Here is a 17,298-nt window from a genome sequence, read left to right as displayed (position 1 = left end):
GAGCAAAGTGTCATCTGGAAACAAGATGACACGAGCCTCTGACAGGTAGTGTTTCAATCGATCAATGAAAATAATGAAAAGTAGAGGTCCTAAGATTGGCCCTTGTGGGACCCCACACTCTATTTTCTTTTTTGAAGATAAAAATGACCCATTCTGAACTATCTGATACCGATTGTGTAGATACGATGAAAACCACTCCAGACTTAAACCCTTCACCTCAATCGAGTCAAGAGCTTGAATAACCTCTGAGTGGTCAACCGAACGCTTTTTTCATATCCAAAAACACAGCCGCGGGTATGAGACCAACTTCAAATGCATCACTAATCCAATCAACCAATTTCAGAACTGCTATATCCGTAGATAGCCCTTTTCTGAACCCAAATTGATTTTCCATTAGAATTTTATTCTTTTCAATATAATAACTTAACTGGGCATGTACCACTTTCTCATATAAGTTAGAGAAAAATGGGAGAATAGATATAGGTCTTCGATTCGATGGGTCATCTTCTTTCCTTCCTTTATGAAGAGGAACCACTCTTGCAATCTTTAGTGCTTCCGGGAAGACTCCAAGATCTTGAGAAAGGTTGATGAGGTGCGTCAACACAGGTAAGACACTCGTTTTCGTGGCCTTTATGAGTTTCAAGGAAAACTCGTCCATCCCGCTAGAGCTTGACATCATCGTACCCAAGAATCGTGCCATTTCCTGTTCCAAATATCTTGCAAACTCAAAGGAATTCTGACTTACAGGCTGTCTTTCAACGAAAGATCCAAAACTCGCAGATTTGCGTAGTTTAGCCCGCGCTTGATCGCAAAGTCTTTTTCCTTCATTTTCAAAATAACCACACAGAAATTCAGATATGTCTTGAGAACCAGTAAGACGACCTCCTGTTGTCTCCATGACTCTCACTTCCTCCTTACTATGAAATTTACCCAAAAGTTTATTTATTGTATATTGGATGGATAGTAACCCCCCTCTCACGCCCACTATTTCCCCAAACATATCCAATCAAAATTTTAAGATAGCCATTTTGTTCAACGTAGTTGAAAGGTCCGGAAATTATGTTTTTGAGGATGACAAACCCCTCAAAGCCCTCAGGTCAAGGGTTGTAAGTTATGCCCTGGGGCATATAAGGTTTTTATAGAAAGTGTTGTCGTGGAAACTTCAAAAAGGGCTCATTCGATTGGTAATTGAAAGGGCTAGTGCCCTTTTTAATAGTCGGAAGTGACTGGAGGGCAACTAAGCCTCCTGTCACGCCCACCATTTCCCCAAACACATCTAATCAATATTTTGAGATAGAAATTTTCTTCAACGTTGTTAAAAGTTCTTTAAATTAGGTCTTTGAGGATGACAACCCCCCAGCCCTCAGGGCAAGGAATGTAAGTTATGCCTGGGGGACATATAAGGTTTTTATTGAAAGTGTTGTCGTAGAAACTTCAAAACAGTTCATTCGATTGATAATTGAAAGGGCTAGTGCCTTTTTTTTAATAGTTGAAGGTGATTGGAGAGCAACTAACGCCCCTCTCACGCCCACCATTTCCCCAAACATATCCAATCAGAGTTTTGAGATAGCCATTTTATTGAACGTTGTAGAAAGTTCTGGAAATTAGGTCTCTGAGGATGACAATCCCCTCACAGCCCTCATGGCGAGGGTTGTAATTTATGTCCTGTGGGCATATAAGGTGTTTATAGAAAGCGTTGTCGTAAAAACTCAAAAAGGGCTCATTCGATTGGAAATTGAAAGGACTAGTGCCCTTTTTAATAGTCGAGTGATTGGAAGGATTGACATTTTTATAGTAAAGATCGATGTGGGTATAATGTATTATTATTGTTTTCTTTTTTTTTGTTTAGACCAGGGCCTTTCGTATCAAAGGAGGTGTCGTAGGAATTTTGAAAAGGGCTCATTCGATTGAAAATAGAAAGAGCTAATGCCCTTTTTAATAGCCAAAAGTAATTGGAGAACAAATTGCCCCCCTCCCACGCCCTTCCTCCCATTTTCCCATTATGTTCAAAAACTAAATGTTGCCTTAAGATTAAATCAAATGCACTGCGTTAATGCTAATTCCCAATAAAGCATCTCAGCAGTACCCCAAGAACGATTGAGCGTATTATGTTCAAATTTTCTGGGCTACTTCTGCTTTTAAAATTTAACCAAATCAAAATAGTGTATACAAGCTATCAAAGAAAGGAAACAGACTTTTTTTGCGAATGGTATTAAGTTTTCCATTTCAGCTCAACTAGAGGAGGTATGAAACTAAATAAAAACCTACTATTTGTGTTCAGATTTTTAAAAGGGTGTATTTTGTTAAAAATTGCTGAAAATTTTCCTCCAGCATACAAATAGCAGGCCAAACTATAAAGTCTTTAAAAAAAAAAGATTTAAAGAATGATTTTCTTTTTCCCTGAAAAGACTATGTCAATATAAAATGAATAGAAATTAATTAGAAATTTTTTTTTTCACAAAATAAGTTTTTCAAAGAAAAATAAAGAACTCCATTAAACCAAAAATGAACAAAAATAAAATAAAATAATCTACCAGGCGTGAAACTACCGCAGATCAGTGTCAACGAGTAAATAAAAACAGAAACAGAAATTAGAGTAACTAACCGAGTTAAGCTAAAAAGAAGCTGAAATTAACATGAGTAGGGCTCAAACCCCCTATGCCTTCCCAAGGCCAGAACATAATTTGCACTTTACTGAAAAAACTACAAATGAATGTGCATTGTCAGTTTAATATACATATACTGATATTTAGTAATCAAAATGTTAATATTATTTGAGTTATTAAAGTTATAAAAGTAAAAACATTTATATTTTTTGCAGTAAAGTGCAATTTTTGTTCTGGCCTTGGGGAAGCACAGGGGTTTTGCGCCCAACTTATGCAAATTTCTGCTCGTTTTGAGTTTGACTCGGTTAATTATTGTAATTTCTGTTTGTTTTGGGTTTTATTTATTGCTGATTTGCGGTAGTTTCACGCTTGGTGGATTATTTGATTTTATTTTTGCTCATTTTTGGTTTAATGGAGTTCTTTACTTTTCTTTGAAAAACTTATTTTGTGAAAAAAGTTTTTTTAATTGATTGTCGGTAAACATAGTGATGGAATAGTGATAATTAGAACATTGGAAGCCGTGGTTACAGCAGGAGTCAAGTATGGCCCAGAAATATGGGTGTTTTAAAAGGTCGAGAAAGATGCGTTGGATGTTTCTCAGAAACAGTGCCTTGGAAAGTTTTTTAACATTATTGAGCACTAGAGTCGATAGCCAAAGTTTATCCAAGGGACAGTTCATTTAATCCGAGTCTCAAGGAGTTATCTTAGTAGCATGGATAATGTCAGGTATCTTTTCAACTCCAGTTGCGCCATTTCAATCACAGGTGCACTATATACTGTTGCACCGAATTTTTTTGAAGGGAGTTTACTTCATGCTGGATCTCCGGGAAAGCATTAATAGCATGTGAGATATTTAGGTGTCCTTGAAAAATGTTTAAATTATCCTTTTATACTTATATTTAAGACTTTCTTTGACATTATTGTTTCCTTTTATAATTTAGAATAAATGAAAATGTGTAAAATTACTAACAAGACAGTCAACTTCAATTGAGACGTTTTGGTATTAATTTTTTTTGTAATTATATAAAAAATCTATTGATTAATTAAATTAGCCTGTTATGTTTTCTCAGTAAAAAAATATATAATAGAATTAGTTTACTGCCAACCAAAGGCTAAGCGTCAATAATGTCTTTGACTACGAAACTTTTCTATTTATATTGTAAATGAAATAAAAAAAATGAAAATTTGCAATTTTTAACGCGCAACAGGTAGACTATTTCAATTATCGTTTGAAAAGGTCCATATGTGTACATTCAGTAACCGAGATATTTGTCAGAGAATTTTTAGTCAAGGTGGATCCACAGGAGTAGCCTTAATGATATTGGCCATTCAAATAATCTTTTCTGCCACAATGGAGGTGTAATTTTTCAACTGTGCCCCAAACCTCTATATTCATTAGCCAATATTTCTTTCAGGGAGTCTTCATTCATGCTGGATCTCAGGGAGTAGCCTTAATGAATATTGGAAATATTGCCCATAGTTGCTCCATTATAGCAGAATCTTTTTTGTTAAAATGAAGGTTTAATTTTTTAACTGCAGGTGCGCCAAACCTCTATATTCATTAATCAAAATTTATTTCAGGGAGTCTTCATTCATGCTGGATCTCCGGGAGTAGCCTTAATAGTATGGGCAATATCAGGTTTATTTTCAACAGCTGGTGCTCTCTGCTTTGCCGAACTGGGAACAATTGTGGCAAAATCCGGTGGTGACTATGCTTATATTTTAGAGGCTTTTGGTCCTATTCCAGCATACCTGAGCTTGTGGGTAAATATGGTGATCATTCGTCCAGCATCTCAAGCAGTCGTCTCGCTCACTTTTGCATTGTACCTATTAGAATCATTCATGGATGGATGTGCTCCCCCTGATCTGTCACTGCAGCTTCTTGCTGTAGCATGTATCTGTAAGCATCACTACGTTTCTAATATTCAGTTCTATACTTAATCCGAAACAAAAGACTATTTTTTCTACTGCAAACAGGGGCTAATCTCCAGCATTTTTATTGGAGCAGCCAGAGGGGTCCAGATCCGGATTGTCAAGGGGCATGGGATATATGATATTTTTTCTGCACATTTTTTGGGGGGGGGAACCTTCCCCCCCCCCCCCCAAACGACTCCCCTCACTGCAAATGCATGAATTCATTTTGTAACGATAAAACTATGTAAATAAGTTTACATTAGCCAAGACATCGTGTCTTTAAGCTTATAAAAAAATGTTTAGTATTAATAATTAAATTACTAATAATATTTCGTATTTAAAGTTTAATTATTAACAGTGTTCAAAATTTAAATTAAATTAATAATAATAATAATTCTGCTTCTTGCTGCAGCTTTTTATCTGTAAATAGCCAACTTCTGGGATTTTCATATTTCATGTAAAAACAATTGGTACCCCCCCCCCCCTTCACAGACGGTATTCCTTCTGACATTAAGAGCGAAATGGGGCCACCCCTTCTGCTGCTCACCAGACTAGCAAAATACACCCGAATTATGATAAATGTTTATAGTATAAGGGAAATAATATAAATCACGATTTATTTTAGACAGGATACAATCCCTTATCCGCTCCTTCTCTCTTCAATGGACTGATTCGATCTAAATTTCTGTATTGTATCTCAGTTTCCCTGATGTTTTTTTTAAGTTTCATTAATTAAAGAAAAATATTATTATCCCAGTATTATCCGAGGTGGGAACACCTTAAAGTGGTAACAAATCAAGAATTCCTAGGAGAATATCCTTTCCGAGCTGGAATATTACAGTCGCATATTTTGGGGCTCGTCTATTGGGATTTGTTTTTCGAGTAATGTAAGCTGCTGAAAGAAGTGTTAGCAAATTGTAATATCCCAGGAAAGAGCATTATAATGCGATGATAAATCAACAGCTTTCAAAAAAAATAATCATTGAGGCCTACAGAATTACAATGTTTAGCATTGAAAGAGGCACTAAACCAAGAAAAGAATATTTTTTAGGAGACTAACAACCCTCAAAATCTAGAATTGTAATATCTTTCTGTGGTAGATTTTCTGAAAAATAATTCCTGTAGCTCTAGAAATATTTATATTTTGGTAAAATAGAGGAGTAAGGGGGATTATAAATCTGTATAATATGTAAAAGATTTTTTGTGTCAGGCTGTAAAATTACAATATACAGTAATATACGGTATGGTGAGTCAATTGTAATATTTTTTTAAGTGGTAATAAACTAAAAAAGATTATTCTATTGGGTGACTTGAACATTTTTTTATATAACTAACAGCCCACGCTGTTTTAATATTTTGATATTTTTTCTGGTATGTTTTTCTGAATTTGTTTTCCCTAAGTCAGAGACAAAACGCATGGGGTTGGGGACATCGGAGTTGTTGCCTTTAATTCTGTTGACCCGTTGATAAAAATTTAGTTCAGAAGCCCATTGTTTCGCATAGTGATTTCATCATAGCTTTACCTCAAATTTACCAAACTTCTTTGCATTTTAAGTAAAAATGATAAGTTAGTTGGTATACTCAATCCTCATTGCCATAAAAATGCATTTGGCTAGTAATGGTTGTATTTAGACCCCGGTGCCGCACCGGTGGACCGGTGGATTTTCCTGTTTAGAAATCATGCAGGGCTTGCAACATCGCCGAATTTTCGGGTGTTTCCCCAAAAATCTATGCGTAACCCCGAAAAAAAGTTGGTTCTCCGAAAATCACCCAATCACGGTGCCACCCCTAGCGATTTATCACCAGTGACTTTCCATGCCAAATATTACTTGCCATACCATAATTCTTCCCTAGTCTCTTGTTCGTTAATTTTCCTCTCTTTTGTTACTTTGCATAAAAAATAGACATTCATTTACAATGTATACTGTTCTTCATATGTTGACAAAAAAAGTATCGTCTTAATGAAATGAGATTAAATCATTTCGAATGCCGTTTACCACTTACTAACTCTTACATCATTTGTAGTCAAGAATTTTATTTTTAAGATAATTATAACGCATTCACTTCTATACAGCTTCAGTTGAATTTTAAAACTGATAGTCGACAGATTGTTTCTACAGCTGAATCGTAATTTTGCAGAATTTTGTTTTCTTTTGCTGTTTTTAGATAAGATTTTCTTAATGTTTAATGCACAATTGTTAAACGCCTGATAGATTAAAGAAAATAAAATCTTTTTCTGAAGAAATTTACCCCCCCCCCCTCCCCCCTAAAAAAACCTTCTATTGAGACAAAATTTAGCTATAGACCAAACTATGTACATGGTTTGGAATTAAAGATTGAAACAGAAGTTACCCCAAAAATAAGATTCATAAAAAAATTGTAAACTATAGCCTATAGGGGGGGATAGGGGGCTATAATTTTTGAATGATAATTCCTCATTTCCTTTTTTTTATTGAAAGCAGAGATGCCAAAAAGATAATTATTTTTTTCATTTAAAGGGGAGACGGAAGAAAATGATATCAAATTCCCTGGGAAACCATTGAAATATGTTGATAGACCCTGGGCCCTCCATTGGGACTTGTTCATCGTCTTGGGTATTTTGCAATTTATCATAGGCTACTGGCCTAATTTGGCTTTTATGTTTACTCCCTTTTAATTAGATTCTTTGGATCATATTGAATGCCACGGCGAATCTATAACTCAGTTTTCCGATAATTTGAGGTATATCTGAGTAATTTCGACATTTTTATTGTTGTCATTGTACACCTTTACTCATACCTTCATATTTTTTTTTCAAGGAACACTAAGCTATTTAACGTTATTTCGCGTGTTTTTTTGAACCATATAGTGACCTAATTAACTATTAAGTAAATTATTTTTTTAATATGAAGCTGAGACGGTATCCTATCAAGGTTGTATCCAGAGGGGGGGGGGGGTAGGGAGGTATGACATTTAAATGATCATATCTCGATTTTTTTTTTATTGAAAGCAGGGATGCCACAAAGTTAATTATTTTTTTTAATTTAAAGCAGATACGGTATCCTATCATGGTGGTATCCAGAGGGGGGGGATATCATATTTAAATGATAATACCTCATTTTTTTAATATCAGGGATGCCAAAAAGTTACTTTTTTTAATTTAAAGCAGCAAAAGTATCCTATCAAGATGATATTAAGAGGGGGGGGGGCATAGGGAGTTATTATATTTAAGTGATAGTACCTTGAACTTTTTTTGAAAGCAGGGATGCCAAAAAGTTATTCTTTTTAATCTAAATTAGAGAAGGTATTCTATCAAGGTGGTATCCAGAGGGGGGGGGGTAGGAAGATATTACATTTAAATGATAATATCTCAAATTTATTTATTTTTTGAAGCAGGGATACCAAAAAGTTAATTATTTTTTTAATTCAACGCAGATAGGGTATCCTATCAAGGGGGTATCCTGAGGGGGGGAGTTAGGGATGTATTATATTTAAATGATAATATCTTGAATTGGTTTCATTGAAAGCAGGGATGCAAAAAAGTTATATTTTTTTTTTTTAATTTAAAGGAGAGACGGATGTTATAGAGCATTATGTGGCAGCTTTAAAAAAATACAAAAGGGAAAGTGAAGGGAGGTGAGAGACTTTAACGAGAATATGACAGTTTGGTTGCTACACGCAGCTATTAGGTGGAGTACCCTATGAAAGTGTACTGGCAATGAAAAGAGAAAGTAAATTTATAAATTTAAGCTGTGATTTGAGAAAGACTGATGAAAACTTTAATGTTTGCGGTCAACATTGATCGCGCCGACGGCATGCCGCTGACATCTTACCGGCGGTGCGCCGCCACTGCTGTTTTTGGCCCTGCCGCTGCCGGTCTTCCCTCATCGGTGCGGCGCCAGGATCTAGTTGTATTAGGTCATCTACACATAGATCCATGATCGTCTTTGTAGAGCTTAAGCGGGTTAGACACGGGTAGTCCCCAAAGATATGCCGAAAATTGATGGCGTGCAGCCAGAAATATGCGCCACTACCGCAAAGGCTTCGGCAAGTCAGCGTGCCACCAAAAATTTCTCCCATCGTATTATTTTCTGAGACTATTGAGAGGAAAATGTAAGGCAAAATCCACTATTCAGTGGTACACGCAAAAATTTTGGATTCCCCTCAAAATTTTTTTGAAGTGACTCGTCGTCTATGGACTTTATATTATCTTTCACATGTTTCTGTCCTCTTCACTACAATATAATAATTTCTATTTAAAATGAGTATCGAATAGCTCTGATATTCCTCGAATACCTTCTTTATTTATGTTTTATTCTTTTGGTTGAACCAAGGTATTTAAAAATCCTCTACAAACTTCTAAGGTCAAGAGTATCGTGTAGTTAACGAACCTTTTCTGTAGTTAACATCGGCTAACGGGCTAAGACGGTCTTTAAGACAAAAATTTATTGCATTAGTTCAAAGCGAGAGTATTTAATCGTGAAGCAACGAGAAATAATGGCCACTGTAGTGTAGAGAGAGATAAGATTAGAAGTATCAATCCTCTTATAAGGTTGTTTTCTATTTTCAAATATTTTTTTTTACATTTGATTTCCATTCATTTTCAGTATTGTATTTGTTGGGACCTTCGGTTCTTTTTTTTCAGAGAGATATCCTTCCTTGTTTCTTTTCTTTTTCGGTTCTGTAACTATCCCCTTTTCCCTTTGTGGTAATCTTTTAGTTTTCTTTTAATATTGGCCATGCCATTTTCTTTCATTTATTGCGTAGGCAATTAAATTCACGAGGTATAACTGCCCAGTTTTACGGGTAACTCACCATAGCTAAAAGATATTTTCAGATAACAAGTTTGGTCCAAATTGACGGAGGTGGGAAAAAGGGTCATAAATTTTATTCATTTGAGCTAGGGTGGTAGTCGGCAACGGTCTGGATTGGCTGGAAAATTTTTGCTGCCACCCGCAGCACATACGAGGCTGAACATTCTAGTGGTAAGATTTTTATTCTATTTATCAGTTTTTTTGTACTGAGTTTAATGTGAATAGTAAAAAATCTTTTCTTTATATCTTCGATTTTCATTAATTAGCCTAAGAAAAGTACGAAGCCTAAAGAGAGGCTGAGATTATATCACTTGACATAGGCAGATAATCCTATACGCAGTGAGGGAAGGAAAAGGAATAGGGGAGGTTTAGTCTTTATGGTGCCTGGGGCCAAATAGTGTGACACTTTTGTACCGCCAAGGAAAGTATACTTGTCAGAGAACCCTGATGGTTTTGTAAACCGCCAGAGACGACAAGCAGAAATCCCACCAGGTTTCTCTAATAGAATTAGAGGTTACCCCAATATAACAGAGAATCGTGAAAATCTTCAAATTCCTCTCCTCCATTTATAATAGTAGTTTTTTAATCCTCCCATAGTGTTTACGCCAAAGTTTAAATTTTATATATACAATGCTTCGAAACGGGAAAAAAAATGTCATCCTAATACTTTTTTAAAGTTGGCCTTAAATACCCACATCATCATTTTTGTCCTGTTCTAAATTCACACTGCTATGACATCACCTGATTAAGCAGCCTTCTTTTCTTTGATGCATGATCATGACTCATGAAAAAATTTAGAGTTACTGCTCTTTTGAAAAAACCCAAAACCCAAATTCACATAACTGATTGGAGTAGCTGATCCACTAACAGCACATCACATTACTGCCTTATCTTTAGCCTTAGGTTGACTTGCCTTACTTGACTTAAAGCTCTTGCTGGGCAGCGTCACCAGTGTAGAGGCAGCCAGACGTCAGTGCCGTTAGTCGTCTCAAGAGTGGCCTGTTTTGGGAAAGGGTAGGAGCTTCGCTGGGGTCAATGTTCCACGCTGTGAGTCGATCACGGATGATATCCGGCCATCTTATGCGTTGTCTACCTCTGGGGCGTTTCAATCCATTTGCTGATAATTCTGCATTTAGATTCCCATTTGAGCAGAAATTGAACCAAGGTAGGTGAACTGCTTAAGTATCTCAACATCTTGGCCATTTACTTCTATAGCTGTCAGGGGGATGCATGGTGTCTTGTTCACAGGCAATACTTGGTCATGGTTCAGTTTACCCTTAAACCCGATTTTTCTGCAGCAGATGCTAGCGTTTCCCGGGCAGTTTGGATTTCAGCGAGATTTTCACATACCAATGCAACATCGTCAGCGAAGTCAACATCTGACAGAGCTCTTCCAGCAAAATTGATGCCAAACGGAAGTTTCAGCAGTGTTTTGTTGAGAACATGGTCCATGACACAGTGGAACAGTTCGGGAGCAGCAGCACAGCTTTGCCGAACACTGTTTATAATTTGAAAATATGATGAGAGATGGCCATTTACAATGACAACGCTTTCGGTCTTATAATATAGTTCTTTGAACAGATTGACAATTTTCTTAGATACACTAGAAGATTGAAGGATCATCCTCAGTGACTGTCTGTCGACAGTGTCGAAAGCGGATCGAAAATCGACGAAGGCAATGTACGTCTTCCTTTTATATTTCAGAGTTTTTTCTATCAGCTGTCTAATTTTATGGATTTGCTCAGTAGTGAACCTACCTGGCATGAACCCAGCTTGCTGGTGGTGATGAAGGGGATAGGGGTACTTTGTTGCCCGCTTGAGGAGCTGCATGGTGAAGAGTTTGCTGGGTATTTCGGGTTGAGTTATGCCACGATAATTATTGCATTCTACTTCACTTCCTTTCCTCTTGTAGACTGGCACAAGTAAATCTGTCTTCCAGTCTGATGGAATCATTTCAGAGCACCACGCAGTGTTAAACAGCACTTGTAACCATAGGGTCATGGATGGATCGCCATTTTTAAGGAGCTCTGATGTCAGGCCACATCGTCCTGGCGCTTTGTTGTTCTTCAGCTTTCGTAGTGCAGCTTTAATTTCTTCTGCTGTAAATTCAGTGCCATAGAGGGCAGGTATAGCATTGTCAGTAGCAGCAGTAGTAAACTGATCGTTGATTTTTTCGGGTGGGTCTGAGTGTAGTAACTTCTCGAAGTGGTGTTCGCACTGGTGAGGGCACTGTGATTGATCGTAAATATTCTCGCCACTGGCGTTACGGAGATTCGATGTAGTTTGTGCGTATTGACCTGAGAGCTCACGGAGGATCTTATATGTTGCTCCAATGTCCTTTTTTTGGCGGCCTCTTGAAGCTCACGTTCATTTTTGTCAATAAAGGTCTTACGGTCTTTGTGCAGCATAATGTTACGCTCTTTATTTAATTACCTGTACGCTATCATGTCCTTACGAAGGCGGGCTTCTCGTCTGCGATTAATAATGGCGAGGGACTCATTGCTGGTCCAATTTTTTTTCTTACGCTGCTTCATTCCAGTAACGCTAGTTGCAGCTGAAAGAGCATTCACTTTGAAGACTTTCCATACACCTTCACTATCATCGCACTGCGTGAGGACATTAAATCTGTTGGATATTTCAACCTGACACTACTTAGCCAAAGCGAGGTCTTTCTGGATACGGTAGGTATCAATTTTTCGAGATGTTTGGCTGGTTTTTGTAGCTTTTAGGCAAAGGTTGATTTTTAGCTGCAACAAGACGATGGTCGGTGTTCCCAAGTTTGGTGCCAGGGTAGGTGCGACAATTCTGCACAGACGACAGCCATCGTCGGTGTATAATGATATAGTCGAGCATCTTCTTCGTTGATCCATCATATCAGGTACACTTGGCTATGTTGGGTCTCTGAAACCACGCGTTTGCCATGGTAAGATTGTGGGCGAGACAGCAGATCAGAATTCTCTCTCCGTTGTCCTTTAGGCTATCTACTGTTATGGGTTCAACAGCAAAATCCCACAGGCCTGACTCATTTGAAATGCTAGCATTCATATCTGCTAGAAGGACGAGGTAGTCATCAGGAGGTACTGACGAGAGCACAGAACTTAAAAGAGTATAGAAGTCATCCTTATCTTCTTCCTCTGCTTCATTTGTGTGGGCAAAACAGGTGATGAAGGTTAATTTTCCACGTTTACCATCGAGCCTTGCTCTCAGGAGCCTGGATGTTACTGGTGCGAATGACAGGAGGGCCTTGCGTTTGCCAAACATAGCCAAGTGTCAGTTATTTTGTGTGATTATTCACTGAGGTCATATCGACCTACTAGTTCACACAAACAGCTAGCCCAAATTGAATTCTGGTGAAAGGTTATGATTTTAATTTTTTTTTTTTAGTTTGCATAGTTTTTTACAATACAGTACAGTTATCTGATCGTCAAGAATAGTAGCATATTATCAAGTCACCAAAAGAGCTTGGTGACATACTCAAGGGACTTCCGATCCTTGTTGTGCTAAAAATTTAGAAACTGTTTCTTGAAGTTACTTATATTTTTCAGCCAATTACTATTTTTGCGTTTCATTCAAAAACCCTCCTCCCTCATCCATGAAGTAAATATTGGCAAAACATCTCACCTTGCTGAAAAAATAGATCTTAAAAAATCTTATTTTAAAGAGCTTAGTCGTTTATAATTGTTAAATATTCAATTACTCATATGAATTATTTTGTTTTATTTTTTACTAGTTACTTATTATCTTTTGTTTTATTAACAGAATTATTACTTTTTATTAATTAATGACTCAGAATTGATTTTATTTTTATTTTTTTAGGTTTATTGACAGCAATCAATTGTGCAAGCGTCCGCTGGGCAATGCGCGTCCAAGATATATTTACTGTAGCCAAAGTATTTGCATTAGTAATCATAATCCTCATTGGAATTTGGAAGTTAATTCAAGGTAACTTATCAACTCAACAAGAAAAAATATGCAAAACTTTTTACCATGAGTCCGACCTACCGTTAGGAAGAACAAATAAATTCAAACAGGCCAAAATCGAGTGATATTCGTAAAAAAACATTATACCTCTGTGACAAAACTAGCTTCTTTAGTCTTTACCCCCCCCCCCATCCTTTTTATAGAATTTGGTTTTAAAGTTGGTACTCCTCTTGAAACTCTTTGAGGGTGTAATACTACTTTGAGGGTGTACTACACCCTTTGACTCTTTGAGGGTGTACTACACTTTGAGGGTGTAATAGAAATACTAATTTCTTGTTAAAGACCATTAAATTAAAGAAAACTATTATATACGCAGTGGTGCCTTGTTTTTTAGGGGACGATTACATTTGGAAAGGCTGAAAAAGTTTTTAAGTTTGTTAGAGTATTTTAGAAAAGTATAAATGCAACATGGAAATAATCGATATATCAATTATGCAAAGGTCTTAATGTTCTTTAAAGTACCTCTCATTCAAACTCAATGTCCCTTGTGTTTAAGCAGCCTTTCTTAAAGGACTGTGACAAAACGCCAAACTCTACTGTTGAGAGCGAGGGTTGAGGAAGGGGCATCCCCCCTCATATACGGAATAATTTTTGTAAGTTTTAAGTTTAAATTTTGGTCCTTATTTTAAGTTTAAACAATGGTTTTTATATAGTTAAAATCGTGTTAGATTCGATACATTCCATTTCTTAGGAATTGTTTTGGATAACCAACTGACTGACCGTATCTCAACCAGTAAGCTGTACAAAAAGTATGGATCAATCCCGCTTTCTAGGGCTATAATGATGGAAAGGCTGAGATGGCTTAGACTAGCGTTGCCAACGATTTGAAATAAACTGTACCAGTTTTCTGACTAAAATTGTACCATAAAGGATTAATTTGTACCATCTGAACAATAGCTTAAAAATTCCTGTAATAAGAAAGAACATTTTCGGTTAGCTAGAACTTGGAATAGATGTCTGAGTCAAAAATGAGGCAAATAAAATCAAAATTTACCAGAAAAATTGATTGTGCCAAAAAGTTCAAATATATCGCATTGTACCAGGACCTCTAAATTGTACCAAAAACCATGGGTGAATCTCCAGCATTTTTATTGGGGGGGGGGGGGGCAAGAGGGGTCCATATCTGGATAAACAAAGGACATGGAATGTATAATATTTATTTTTCTCCACATTATTGGGGGGAGGCAACTGTCCCCCCTTGCCAGCCCCAAACGACGCCCCTGCCAAAAACGGTACAATTCTACCGCTTTGGCAACGCTGGCTTAGACACATTCTGTGAACGGACGATTACAGATTGCCCAAGGTTGTCTTTGTCGGCTAACCGTCTTGGGCCAAACAAAAAGCAGATCGTTCCCAAATGGGGTTGGTTGATGTCGTAAGGATGTGAGGGAAATGAAAACTTCTAGGGATGCTGTAAATAGGGAGGCTTTGAATAAATTTGGTTTGAGGAGAAGCGTGCGTAGCTGTGTTGAGCTCACGCTGATTGGTACTAAAGTGAATTCCCATTATTAGTAGTAGTAGGGATGTAGTTGAACCATAAAAGTTATAATTGTCTGATTATAATTAAAAATATTTTTTTAACAGTCGAGGTAATATTTTTTACGTTTTAATTCTTTTTTTTTCTTGTTTTTTTTTGGAAGACTGATTTGCATGACTGTCTATGCAAACGGCACTGAGGCCAAGAGAGGGAAAACAACCATCCATTTTATTTACCACTTGCATTGTCACATAGTGGCAGCACGTGGGTGCTAACTTCTAGCACGGTGGTCTATTAAATAAAAAAGTGATGAATACCCTATCACGTATCGGCATATTTTTAAAATTTGACAACTTTCTAAAAATGTTCAATCTATTTGAACTCTCAAAATTGTTATTCAATAACGTTTTGAAACTTACTAAGCTGAAAGTGTGGGCGTTCAAAATCCACAAAAAAAAATCAACCAAAACAAACTTTGATGTCGTGTTCTAAATTTATAAAATTAGGACCCAAATAGGAACTTATCCTTTCCTCTATAGTCTCCTGCAGCCCACTAGCACAAACCCAAGTAAAAAGGAAATTACTGCTGCCAATGCTAAAATTTGGTTTTCCTTGGTTTTCGAGATGGGGGACATTAAACATTTGGTCAAGATTTTTTTGGCCTGGGTATATGTTGTAATTTCTATTTTGAATAGACACAATTTTCAAGTGATGTCAGAAAAGGAAAGAAAAACCAAGGAAATTCCAAAAACATGAAATGGCTGTTGCCTTTTCTAAATTAATAGGCATGTGTTATTTAGATTGTACGAAATCTCAAAACTTTTTATGCTATACAGTGTATATTTTATAGAAGAGTGAAAACCGACTACCCCGAAATTTACTACACCAGATGACGTGTAACACGTGTGCCTGAAGTGTGCCACGAGTGGCACGAAGTATGTCATGTGTGGTGAAAATATAAGTGTGATGGGACAGGTGGCGCTTTAAGATGTATACCAGATGATGGGAAGGGGCAGCCCCTTAGGAAGAACTGAAAAATGACAATTAATAAGGGAATATGTTTGTCCTTGTATGGTTTATTTAGGTATCTAAGATATGGTAGAAACAATTTTTGTTTCAAAAGTACCGTTTTCAAACTATCTGTGCAAGTGAGGTATGATAATTTTGAGAAAAACAAAACCTTTAAATATCTTGAAAACCAAACAAAACTAGAGAAAACAGATAGGATCAGTTTTTACAGACAGATTTTACTTAGCATTAGATGTTGGGGGGGGGGGAGAATAAAGTGTTCATAATTTAATATGTGACCTTTTTAATGATTGTAGAAATGTCAAATACCACTTATGTCCTTTGAAATCAGAGGTCCTGTTTTTTTTTACTATGAACCTTTTTTTTTAGGAAATACTCAGTATCTAGAAAAACCCTTTGATGGCACATTTTCCGTATCTGGCTTGGCTTTGTCATTCTACTCAGGCCTATTCGCATTTGGTGGCTGGAATTACTTAAATTTCGTTGTGGATGAACTGCAAAATCCTTACAGGTGAAGTGTTTATCTTATACTTGTCACCTTTTATGTTTTAGCTCCATTTGCTTTGGGTAAATTTGCTTTGGCTTAATTGCCTTTGATAGCTGGAATTGCTTAAACTGTCGCGTAGATGGTAGGAAAAATCCCTAAAGTTGAATTTTGTTTCTCTTCTAAGATTCAATTCGCGCTTCAGCTAAATTGGCATTTCCTTGTTTGCTTTTGGTGGCTAGAGTTTCCTAAATTCTGCTATGGATGAGCTATAAAATTCTTAGAATTTTAAACACAATATTTTATACATTTAAATATGATAGCTTTCTTTAGTTTTTAACTCGTTTTCCTCAATTTACCACCTTTTATAAATATTTTTTTATATTTTTGTCACATAAATTTGTGGAAATTGTAAACCGTTTTTCGACCTCTTCCCATTGTTCAATAGCTTCCAGATTTTATTAGTATAATGTAAAGAAAGAAAAGCGAGCAAAAACGGGGTTTTTAAAAGTCCAATGAAAATACTCACAAAACACAACAAAGCAAATATTTCGCAGGGACCAACGCCTCTCTTCTTCAGTGCGAAACGAAAAAATATATTCAATGCGAGTGCTGACGAAAAAACAACAACAAAAAACGCGGAAAGGCAATGGGAAAAAAAAGTAACAAAACAACAAAAAATCAATGAAAAACCGAAAAATTAAAAGATAAATAAAATTCAATAAAAGTTCAAAATTATAAGAATTAAAACCAAATACCTAACAACCATAAAAGTGAGTCATTCATCAATATCCAGGATTTGCAAAAAATCCAAAAATTTGAACCGCCATCGACGGATACTAGTGAATAACTAGTAGAGAGGCGAATTACTTCCCCTTGGGCTTATTAAAGTCCCCTCGAAATATTCGATTTTTGTGTTTTGTCAGTATTTTTATTTGGCCTTTAAAAACCCCCTTTTTGCTCGTTTGTCTTTCTTTATGTTATGTCAGGCCAATGTGGTTTAACAAATTATCT

General features: G+C 36.5%; 1 protein-coding gene across 1 annotated transcript in view; it reads left to right on the top strand.

The window, feature by feature from the left end:
- The window catches only part of LOC148947403 (Y+L amino acid transporter 2-like), a 75,530-nt gene that overhangs the window by 9,558 nt on the left and 48,674 nt on the right, over positions 1-17,298 (top strand). The window contains 3 exon segments of the mRNA XM_089095833.1: positions 4,188-4,506; positions 13,130-13,255; positions 16,170-16,311. Of these exon segments, the coding sequence (XP_088951959.1) occupies positions 4,188-4,506; positions 13,130-13,255; positions 16,170-16,311 (587 nt within the window).

This window comes from Artemia sp. Qi Xiang Cuo, chromosome 10, assembly GCF_049724085.1.
Source record: "Artemia sp. Qi Xiang Cuo chromosome 10, ASM4972408v1, whole genome shotgun sequence".
Classification (NCBI taxonomy): domain Eukaryota; kingdom Metazoa; phylum Arthropoda; class Branchiopoda; order Anostraca; family Artemiidae; genus Artemia; species Artemia sp. Qi Xiang Cuo.
The sequence above is the reverse complement of the archived record's forward strand: the minus strand, read 5'-3'. Positions and strand labels throughout refer to the sequence as shown.